The sequence below is a fragment of the Cololabis saira genome, chromosome 23 (assembly GCF_033807715.1).
Source record: "Cololabis saira isolate AMF1-May2022 chromosome 23, fColSai1.1, whole genome shotgun sequence".
NCBI classification, from domain to species: Eukaryota; Metazoa; Chordata; class Actinopteri; order Beloniformes; family Belonidae; genus Cololabis; species Cololabis saira.
The window spans coordinates 33,371,441-33,383,268 of record NC_084609.1 but is presented as its reverse complement, the minus strand read 5'-3'; the positions used below and the strand labels follow the sequence as shown (position 1 = coordinate 33,383,268).

The 11,828-nt window shown below is 43.0% G+C and overlaps 1 protein-coding gene across 5 annotated transcripts in view; it reads right to left on the bottom strand.

Moving 5' to 3' along the window:
- Positions 1–5,600: 5,600 nt before the first annotated feature.
- Positions 5,601–11,828, bottom strand: part of LOC133424327 (NACHT, LRR and PYD domains-containing protein 12-like) — a 67,091-nt gene continuing 60,863 nt past the window's right edge. For 2 of the 5 annotated variants that reach the window (XM_061714850.1, XM_061714851.1), the window contains exons 16-18: positions 10,165–10,341; positions 9,028–9,201; positions 5,605–6,881 (exon numbers count right to left, since the gene is read on the bottom strand). In XM_061714850.1, the coding sequence (XP_061570834.1) occupies positions 6,872–6,881; positions 9,028–9,201; positions 10,165–10,341 (361 nt within the window). In that variant the 3' untranslated portion in view covers positions 5,605–6,871. Of the gene's footprint in view, positions 6,882–9,027; positions 9,202–10,164; positions 10,342–11,828 lie in introns of all 5 variants that reach the window. The other 3 variants (XM_061714853.1, XM_061714854.1, XM_061714852.1) reach the window with 3 other exon arrangements.

The following is an 11,828-nucleotide window of genomic DNA, read 5'->3' as shown; positions in this document are numbered from 1 at the left end:
TCCGGGTCAGAGTTCAGGACGTGACTGTCAGACTGGCGCTTTAGCGCCCCCTGCTGGTTGGAACAAGCAACGGACACCATAGAGGGAAAGATGAATGCAGCCATGTACAGAGACATCTTGGATGAAAACCTGATCCAGAGTGCTGTTGACCTCAGACTAGGACGACGCTTAATCTTTCAGCAGGACAACGACCCAAAGCACACAGCCAAAATATCAGCGGAGTGGCTTCAGAACAACCATGTCAATGTCCTGGAGGTTGATGACATCCCCCCCCTGAAATAAAAACGGTCCAAATCATCCCCCCCTGAAATAAAAACGGTCCAAATCATCCCCCCCTGAAATAAAAACGGTCCAAATCATCCCCCCCCTGAAATAAAAACGGTTTAAATCATCCCCCCTGAAATAAAAACGGTCCAAATCATCCCCCCTGAAATAAAAACGGTCCAAATCATCCCCCCCCTGAAATAAAAACGGTCCAAATCATCCCCCCCTGAAATAAAAACGGTCCAAATCATCCCCCCTGAAATAAAAACGGTCCAAATCATCCCCCCTGTAAAACTGCCATCCCTCCTTTCCATCCCTTATGTCATTTCATCAATGAATGTGGTTTTACTGCTATTTCAACATTTAGAGTCATCACCAGAAAAATAACTTATTTGACAATTTTCACCTGTTTCAAGTACATTTTCACTTGAAATAAGTAGAAAAATCTGCCATTGGAACAAGATTTATCTTCTTATTACAAGCAAAAAAATCTTGTTCCACTGGCAGATTTTTCTACTTATTTCAAGTGAAAATCGACTTGAAACAGGGGAAAATTGTTGTTTTTTCCAGTGACGAGTCTTGTTTTAAGTGTAATGAGATTTTTTTTTTACTAAAATGAGACATTTTAACTAGAAATAAGACAAATATTCTTGTTAATATTTTGGGTTTTTGCAGTGATCCATTTTACTTATCCTGTGAAGGACAGAGTCATATTGATAAGTTCAGAAAAGTGTTTTTTATTGTTGTGTTTTGATGTATTTGATGTAAGCCCAGTGGATATTTAAAGCTTACAGAAGGCTGCATTTAACTGCTGCTATGTCATTCCTGCAGTATTTCTGCAGCTGTTTTGGTCACTGCTATTATTTGTAATATATTATATTATTTGTAATCAGCACAAATTATCTGTCCCCATATGATCAAATCCACCATCCCCCCTGATGTTTTTTTACAACTCGAGTACTGGTAATACACACACAAAACACCAAGAGGGGAAACAGTACAACAGACTTAATTTTTGTTTTCAGTTTTATTAAAAACACAACCTGAAAGATCCCCTCCTGACATATTAGTACATACAATATTGGGACATGAATCAAAACATATTAACACAAAAATATTGTTTAACAAAAACATTACATTTGTGTCCTAAGTGAGAGAGATTCAGTTTACTGTCGGAGGACTTAAGAAACCAGATATTCACACCTGACAAGCTGAAATCACACTATTTGGACTTTTATTTCCTTAAAAAAAAATAATTGTAGCTGGACCTTAGTTGTTTTCAGAAAATGTTAAATGAATGAAATATGTAAGTGCAGCTCTACAAACTACATACAGCACTTAACCTGCTGAGAGTTATGTGTTAAAGATACTGTAAGTGTAAGTGTACCTCAATTGTTTTCAGAAAATGTTAAATGAATGAAATATGTAAGTATGTTTAAGTGCAATATTAAATGTCTTCTCACTTTTCACTTGAAATAAACTCAGCTCTTAAAGGAGCTTGAGGCCGGATCGAGGCAGAATCTATGAAAAAAATTAGTATACGTTTTAAGTTTTCTAGTAATAATGTCAGATGAAGCGTTCCAAACCCAAAAGAATGATTCCTCTAGTGTATCTCTCCGTTGCCTTGAACAGGCTGTGTGCTGCAAAATGTGCTGCAATTCCGGGCCCAAATTTCCCGCGCTGTCCTGCGGATGTGACGTCACATGACGCTGCATGCACGTTCTCCCCGTTCTCCCGTGCCGGCTTCACTGTTGGCTGCAGTACCCCCAACTGCCGTCGTGGTGAAGGGTGGCGCTAGAGAGTCTCATTCCTTAAAAGGAGCCTCATGCTCCTTTAAATTCACTAAACCAGCACAAATCTTGAGCATTTTGTCAATTTCGGGCACAAAGTTAATTGGCCCTGTTTGAGAAAGAATCTTGTACACCTTCAGGTTCCTTATTCAACATGAATGCGGGCATGAGCAATGCGGCGTGTGTGAGTGACCTCCTCACTGGTCAGCTGGCATCCTTTACCTGTGAATGCTGGAATGATTAGCTTCCCCCTACGCTCCTCCAGCAAGTCTTTAACTGTGAAACCACGGTCACCAATCACCTCATCTCCAGCACGTAAATAGTCCAGAAACCCTAAGTTCTGTGTTATATACCTGTCACTGCATTTGCCACCATAAGCATCTGAGATAAACATGATAACTCCAGAGGGAGAAATGGCCACTAAATATTTCAGTGTTGTTGGCATAGTAGTGACTGTATGATTCACTTCTAGAGTTCAAGTTTTTAGCTTTTTGCAAAACTGTCTCTGTGCAGTCAATTACACAGGTTGTGTTTGAAAAGTCCTCCATCCCTGGGTCTGACCACTGTGTTTGGGCATCACAGGAAGCTTTGGTGTTGAGCACAGCTCCTTGTTCTGATCCATCTGGTCAGGCTCATCTGAGGGAGCAATACAGTACACAATTATTAACCACTAACACCCCCCGCCCCATCATCAAATGTACCTGGGGGAAGACCCACAACCCCCCACCTGCAACCACATCACCTAAGCCCTCCAGAAGTTTAGGAAAAACCCAGTACATTATCACAGCTACGATTTAAAATTTAACTAACAAAAAACATTTTTCTTATCAACACGTCTGTAGTGAAACTATTGTATTTTTATTCTAATGCTGCCCTGCAGTCCGTGCCATAAACACACGTTGTATTTTAACTGTACAGAAAATCGTAATACTAAAAGTTGTCATTACCGGACAAATACTACAATGCTGTGTCCTCCATACACCTGAAATCATACCTGATGTTCTCATGACATTAACCTGAAATCATACCTGATATTCTCATGACATTAACCTGAAATCATACCTGATGTTCTCATGACATTAACCTGAAATCATACCTGATATTCTCATGACATTAACCTGAAATCATACCTGATGTTCTCATGACATTAACCTGAAATCATACCTGATATTCTCATGACATTAACCTGAAATCACACCTGATATTCTCATGACATTAACCTGAAATCATACCTGATGTTCTCATGACATTAACCTGAAATCATACCTGATGTTGTCATGACATTAACCTGAAATCACACCTGATATTCTCATGACATTAACCTGAAATCATACCTGATGTTCTCATGACATTAACCTGAAATCATACCTGATGTTCTCATGACATTAACCTGAAATCATACCTGATATTCTCATGACATTCCTGTCAATCCTTCTGAGGATTCGGCGTGTCTTCTCCGGTGGGTTGTCGGATCTCAGCCACAAAGTATGATGCAGGTTTTCCTCCACAAAACGACGTACCCGAGCTCCGCAAGGACATTTTAGTAAATGCTACGGTTGATAAATATGTTAAATATTAAATGTCAGAAAACAAAACTGTAACGTCTCTGCTAAATTGCTTTATGCTACTTCCGGCGTCTCACCGGAAATCACACCCATAATCGTTTCTACAGTAGCGCCTCCAGGAATAAGGTTGATACAATACTAGCGGAAAGATTCTAAAGATTCTACTGAGCATAAGAGAACTCAATGGATGAATGACATGCAGAAAGATATCTCAGAGGAGGCCTGGAAAAAGATTTGCTCAGGAGTTCAACGTCTAACAATAAATACCCGCCTGAATCTGATTCAGTACAATTGGATTATGAGGACTTATCACTCTGGAGAGACTGAATAAGATGAATCCTAATGTTCTTGATGTCTGTGTCAAATACAATGTGGAAAAAGGTACTTTATTTTACTGATTAATCTGGTTAATCAGGTTTCTAAAATAGCGTTTTTCCATCTCCGTAATATTGCAAAAATTAGGAAAATCCTCTCGCAAAGTGATGCAGAAAAACTAGTTCATGCGTTTGTATCTTCTAGACTAGATTACTGTAATGTGTTGTTAGCAGGATGTCCAAGTGTAACTGTCTGTGAGACAGAGTTCATTATTCAGAGTTCATTTTATAACATTTTACATGTTATAAAAACACAAATAGTTCATGAAGTGTTTTAGATTGATTAATAAGAGAGTTTAGGATATTTTATTTTGAAAGGGTGTGGTCACTTCCTCTGGTCTGTTGTGATGGTCAACTGAGGGATTGTGGGTCAAAAGCCAAAACGTGGGACCACAGACAATGGATGGCATGACACGGGATAGAGAATTACACTGCGTTCAAGAGGCGCAAACGGTAATTGTGTTTGACTTCAAATGTATTTTATTTTGTGATTGTGTACAAAATGCTTTGAACAAACAGTGGACACTTCATGTGTCAGCGTTTAGTTACAATGGACTCATATGGACTCTCTTCTTCTATTTGTAGTTTTCACAGTGTTCTATGATTTTGCCAACGGAGGAGAAGGAGAATAAAAGAACGGAAATCAAGACATCAGTTTGAATCGTGGCCTTTGTTGAACCGGTGTAGCTACACCAAGTAATTTGCTGAATAGGCTCCAGCTGACCCAAAATGCAGCAGCACGAGTGCTGACAGGAATCAGCAGGAGAGACCACGTCTCTCCAGTGTTAGTGTGGCTCCATTGGTTGCCTGTAAAATTCAGAATCCAATTAAAATTTTATTACTAGCGTATAAAGCCCAAAACGGCTTAGCTCTGCATTATTTGCAAGACCTGATAGTGCCTTATGTTCCTGGCAGAGCTCTCCGTTCTCAGAGTGCAGGTTTACTCGTAGATCCTAGAGTATCCAAATGTAGATTTGGAGGGCGGGCGTTCTGCTATCAGGCACCACTACTATGGAACCAACTTCCAATCTGGATTAAGGAGGCTGACACCACCTCCACCTTTAAAACTAAACTTAAAACCTTTCTGTTTAGTAAAGCCTATAGTTAGTGTTTAGTAAACCTCTAGCTGGTGTTGGTAAATCTCTAGGTAGTGTAAACTCTAGTGTGTTAGAGTCAGTAGTCATAGTTGCAGCTATAGAACAAGACTATAATAGTTAGTCTCAAATATAGCTTGGTGGTAGATATGCTGTTAGGCCTATGCTGCAGGGGGGACCGACATGATCCGCTGGGCGGTGCCTCTCACCCTTCTTCTCCTCTCCTCTTCCCTTCCTCTCTTCTCCATTACCATTTTTATTTATAAGTATCTCATAGCCATCATTTTGTCCATCGTTCCTGTAGTTTCTTGTGCTGGCCCCCCTTTTTTCTCTTTTGTGCATGTTTGCCTCTGGTCATCCCGTTGCTGCTTCCACCTGCCTGCGGTGGAAGGAGGTCCCCCCTTATGATCCAGGTCCTGGACCAGGTTTCTACCCCCTTATGATCCAGGTCCTGGTCCAGGTTTCTACCCCCTTATGATCCAGGTCCTGGTCCAGGTTTCTACCCCCTTATGATCCAGGTCCTGGTCCAGGTTTCTACCCCCTTATGATCCAGGTCCTGCTCCAGGTTTCTTCCTCCTAAAGGGGAGTTTTTCTTGCCACTGTTTGGCTTAAGGTTTTTCTCCCACTAGGGGAGTTTTTACCTGCCATTGTTTATGTAATAATTGCTTGGGGCTTTATGTTCTGGGTCTCATGAAAGTGCCTAGAGACAACTTTTGTTGTATTAGGCGCTATACAAATAAAATTTAATTTAATTGAATTGAGATTTAAAAGAAAAATCAATAAACACATGTGTATAATAGAAACATTATGTGGGAGCAACAACACGTTAATTGATGATGTGTTCAGTGTCTGGACCCTGTGGAGGCTTGTAGAACGGCAGAACCAACGCTCTGATCGGACCTGAGGGAGAGTCTTCATCTTTGACGTTACCAAAACTAGAAAACCCCGTGACGTGGATGACAACATGAGTTTCTGTTATCTTCTGAGTCCTGATGAACTGGATGACATCATGGTTCACGTGAGCGACCGACAAGAGGCGACATCCCCCTGTGGATCTGACAGTGAGGGAGGTGAAGCTGACACATGGACCTCCTTCACACACCTGAGGTCAAACAGGCTCCTGCAGCTTCTTGTGATGTGGGCTCAACTGGCTCCTGCTCCAAGGAAGGATCCTGTACGGAACCGGGCCTCCGTCCTTCATGTGAAACACCAGTCTCTCTGCACTGGTACTGACCTGGACGGAGCACTGGAACCTGGAGCTTTCACCAGCAGACTCATCACTGCAGGCAGGTGGGAACTCCTCAAAGCTGCTGTTCAGGTTCCCGGCAGGGAAACTTCCACATCTTTTTAGGGCTCTGCTTTCTGCAGAAGGTTGATGAGTGGGCGAGGGAAAGCTGCTTGAACGGGACCTGCTGCAGGACTTTTCCTTCCTCTCACAGGAACCTGTGGTGGAGAGTTTTAGAGGACCAGAGGAAGGCGGAGCGTTGCTCGCTGTGATTGGCTTCATTCTGATAAAAGGCTCACATCCTTCTCCCAGGTTGGAGTCTTCTTCTTCACGCTGTTGTGTCTCTTCACTGCTGCTTTCAGCAGATTTAGGAGCAGGGACAGAAGGAATGTTAGTCTGAGAGCAGGAAGGTGCGGTGGGAGCAGACCAGGGTGTTTGATGAGGGAGAGGTGGAGGTTGGTGGAGACACAAGCTTCACCAAACTTTACTGGTGTTGAGAGATTATAGGAGGACGTCTCCTCTGAGAAGAATCCACCTGCTCCACCGTCGTCTGTTTGGTTCATTTTATTCTGCAGATAAAAACAGATGAGACTGTTGTTTTATTTGACACTAAACTCATGACATCTGGAAATAATTTTAAAGTTACATCTGAAATCACAACAAGACTGTAAAAATATGAGTATATGGAAACTGACACATAAAACCAATCCTGACTCTAATGAATGTGAGCAGGTAAATAATGATGAGTGAGGCAGAGGTGCGTGCAGCGTGCCAGCATGCACCTCTGCTCACACTGAACTGGCTGCTCTGTCTGATGCTGAAGCTGCTTCTGGGTCTGGTATCAAACCCGTCCTGATGAGGAACCTGGGTTTCTTCCTGAAGCTCATGTTCAATCCAGAGCCAACGCTTTAGCTGCCATGGTTGAGGATGCTGGAAACCAGCCTGGAGTTCAACACCTTCCTCCAGAGATCTGATCAAGAATGACTGAATCTCCTCCTGAACAACATCAGTCAGTACTTGGAACATTCAGTCAAGTCTCTCTGTCATTCTGGGAACTGTGGGCACCATTCAACCCCAGACGTCTGGATGAGAGAAGAACTAGCAGAGAACCCAGAACTGGACCAGGAAGACTGTTCTACTTTTGTGAAGCTCTACGAGGCTGCTGGACCACAGAGATCTCAGCTGGTAATGAAACACTGATTGGTCCAGGACGGCTGATGGATGAAAGCCTGGATTCTTCTCAGTCACGGAGCTTTTGGACAGTTTGACGTTAAGGACATTTATTGGAGGAAGTCAGGTCCATTTAATGTTGATGTTCTCCCCTCAGTTCTGTCCCGGTTTGGAGTTCATGTCCCAGTTTTGGTGTTTATGTTCCTGTTTTATTTTGAAACTCTGTGTCCTCGTGTTTCAGTTTTGTCTTGACTTCCCTTGTTCAGAGACTCACATGAAATGATAAGTTTACATATTTATGCTCATAAACAAGGAGAGTTCTGCAGAGTTCGTAACCTGGATGAACCAATACGACGACTATTCCATCAACTGAACCTATTTATGATGAAATAACTGCACAAACATTTAATTTTTATGAAAAATACAGTCCTGTTTGTATATTATTATATTATCACTGCAGTTATTAGATTTAAAAAAAAACTTGATTTCTTCTACTAGACCAGCGGTCGGCAAGCCAAAATGTTTTAGATCCATATTGGACCAAAAACACAGAAACTAATATGTCTGGAGCCGCAAAAAAAATTAAGTCTTGTATCAGAATTAGAATGAAGGAACACATGCTTCATGTTTCTATATTAGTTAGAACTGGGAGAGATTTATTCATTCATTATGCACTTCGAGAAAAAAGTGGAAATGATGAGAAAAAAGTGGAAATGTTGAGAAAAAAGTGGAAATGTGGGGAAAAAAGTGGAAATGTTGAGAAAAAGGTGGAAATGTGGGGAAAAAAGTGGAAATGTTGAGAAAAAGGTGGAAATGTCGAGAAAAGTCAAAATTTCGAGAAAAAAGTCAAGATTTCGTGAAAAAAGTCGAAATGTCGAGAAAAAAGTCGAAATTAAAAAGGAAAGGAAAAAGGGAGAAGAAAAGAGAAAAAATCAAAAAAAGAAGAAAAAAAAGAAAACAAAAAAATAAAGAAAAAAGGAGAAAAAAAAGGAAAAAAGAAGAAAAAAAAGGAAAAAAAATAAATAAAAGGTCAAACATTTTTGAAAAAGCTCCAGGAGCCACTAGGACGGCGCTATAGAGTCACATGCAGCTCTAGAGCCGCGGGTTGCCGACCCCTGTACTAGACCAATAATGTGTTAACTTATTATATCATTGGTCCAAAAACTTAATTCCCTTCTTGTTTGTTCCTGTTTGTATTCCGTGTGAAACGGCCACATGGACGAGGTTATTGGTGGATTTTCCATTCTGGGTTCCTTCAGAGTTCAGAGCTGCAGTGGAGCAGCTGTGTGTCTGAACATCCTGGAAGGCCGTCAGCTGGAATACACCTTTATTTGTGGACACGTGAACACCAGCACAACACTGGTCTACAACACACATCTGGATCCTCTGATCCTGCAGCCTGTCATCATCCTCCTCTCACAGCTTTACTGGGGAAAGCAGCCGCTGAGAAGCTGCAGCTTCACTGGAAACACTGGATCTTTGATAGCAACTGGTTTTAGTAGAAAACTGCTGGAAGCAGCAGGACCGACTCCAACCTCCACTGACCTGAGAGTCTGCAGCCGGTAGTCTGGACTCTTCACCAGACCAGACAGCTGCTCCACATCTGCAGCCTGCAGTTTGTTCCCACTCAGGTCCAGAAGTTTCAGGTGGGAGGGGTTGGACTTCAGAGCTGAGACCAGAGAAGAACAGCTGATCCCTGACAACCTGCAGCACTCCAACCTGAACAAAGACACCAGAGAAGAAGAAACCAGAGCAGTAAGATGGTCAATGTGGATCAGCAGGAGATCAGCCTGATGTCTGCAGTTTAGTGTTGTCATGGAAAAAATTCAAACATTATATACTTTATAACAAAAGGTCAACAGTTGTGGGGAGCAGGATAGTGTGGGGGAGATCAACAGCTGTGTAAATGCAAATACTAAGAAAAGGAAATGAAAAGGCTACATCTCTTTTGTAACGTATGCCTTCCTCTAAGAGAACTAGCACCCTACTAGCACCTATGTGACGAGTGCAGGGGCCACAGTGTCCCTCGAATGACCAGTCAGGTTTCCTGTCTTTCATGTTACTAGCTTCCAATGATCTGTCAGGTCCAGCCCATTCCCATATAAAAGAAGTCAAACAACATGTTGCCTCAGACTCAACTGTCTTTTTGTGCGCATGCCATTTTCGGCTAAATTTTATTTAGTATTTTAGTATGAATCCTACGCACTATTTTATAAAAGAGGTCCCTGTACTTTACTTTGTGCCATCCATCCATTATCTATACCCGCTTTATCCTCACGGGGGTCTGCTGGAGCTCATTTCAGGTGAGAAGCAGGGGTTAACACTGGACAGGTCACCAGTCCATCGCAGGGTCACATATATACACACAACCAGACACACTCACACCTACGGGCAATTTAGAATCATCAATTAACCTAATATGCATGTTTTTGGACTGTGGGAGGAAGCCGGAGTACCCGGAGGGAACCCACGCAAGCACGGGGAGAACATGCAAACTCCACACAGAAAGACCCCTGCCAGGCCTGGGAGTCGAACCGGGGACCTTCTACCTGTGAGGCAACAGTGCTAACCACTAAGCCACCGTGCTGCCCCTTACTTTGTGCAATTTATAAAATTTCACAACAGTGTCAACACAACTTTGACATCAGATTCATCTGAACACACTACTTAAACATGTCTGACCTCAGAATCTCCAGTCTGCAGTCTGGACTCTCCAGGAAACCACACAGATGTTTCACTCCTGAATCCTCCAGGTTCTGGTTCCCACTCAGGTCCAGATGTTTCAGATGGGAGGGGTTGGACTTCAGAGCTGAGACCAGAGAAGAACAGCTGATCTCTGACAACCTACAGCACTCCAACCTGAACAAAGACCCCAGAGTAGAAGAAACTTTAGGTTATTTACATTCAATTCAATTCAATTCAGTTTATTTGGGAAGGGACAGTGTACATTCATATACATTTAGAATTAAAAATGCAAATGCACCCAATTTTAGCTACAGAGCTAGTTTCCATTGGCAGTCCCCCCGTAACCCCGTACATAAACCTCTGAGTAATATGAGTGAGAGGTCTCACTATGGGATGCCCCGCTGCAGACCTCAGAAGCATTCATCTCATTACACCAATCCTGATTGGCTGGTGAAACGTGTCCGTCCGCCGCAGGTAGCACCACCTACCTTAGATATCCCGTGTGGACGACACCACGTCCTTCAAGATAAGCACCTCTCCTCAGTCGCCCAAGCAAGAAGGGTTGTCTAGTGAGACATCTCACTCAAATCACTCAGAGAACCGGGGTTATGTCAATAACCTAAAGTTCTCTTTCATAATATTTGGCTCGATGTCTCACTAGGGGATATGGTTGCTCCCATACTGCCAGACAAGCTTATCCAGCGTCCACCAACACACAGGGACAAATACTCTGTTCCCATCAGGACAGCAGAAGCGCATATGCTGCGCACGGAGCGGAGACGTCCAGCATAGAGAAACGGACAAAAGTGAGAGGCAACTCGCCGCAGCACAGATGTCCTGGACAGAAACTCTCCTGAATGCCGCCAGGCTCCGAGTCCAGTGCACACGCAAGCCCACAGGCGGCTGCAAACCCTGTCTCGTATAAGCAGAAGCAGTCGCCTCCACCAGCCGGTGGGAGAGGCGCTCTTTTGTGACAGGCAGGGCTTGAAGTTAAAAAAAATCATGAGCCTGAACTTTTTTTCCGGGAGCAGGGGCACATGCGCTCGGCAATTTGGCAAGCAACAAAAACTGTGCAAAAGCAAGCACCTGTCTCTCTTCTGTTACCAGCTACTGAAACACCTGCCGTCTCCGCCCATTTCTTCCATTCATGCCCAGCACCATTTAATTTTCAGTCTTTTATCGGCCAAATCAGGCTTCATGATTTTTTTCTCCATCTTGAAGTCAGTGATACACAAGTGTTCGTGTTCCGGGGGCTGTTTGGTTAAGTGCCAGAGCTGCTTTCCTCTCATTCCATTGGTAGATTAACTCAGTTTACTCAAACTGACAATATCCCGTAGCCTATCAACACATTTTTAAATGTAAACATTAAAGTTATCATCTTTTCATTTTTTTTTAAATCAGTCAAATTCTGCACACCAAGAAAAAAAAAACTCCATACGCCGGAGATCCGGCACGGTGCCGGAATACTTTAAGCCCAGGACAGGTCTCCCCGTATGAGGACCAGCCCAGGAGACAGCTGATAACTCCTCCTGAAACCCCTCGTCCTGTCCATGTAAGTGCGCACCGCACGAACTGGACATAACGCATGCCACCCCAGCTCCCCTGGTGGGGCAGCAAAACCATGAGATCCAGGGGAGAACATGAACCACCACATGAGGCAC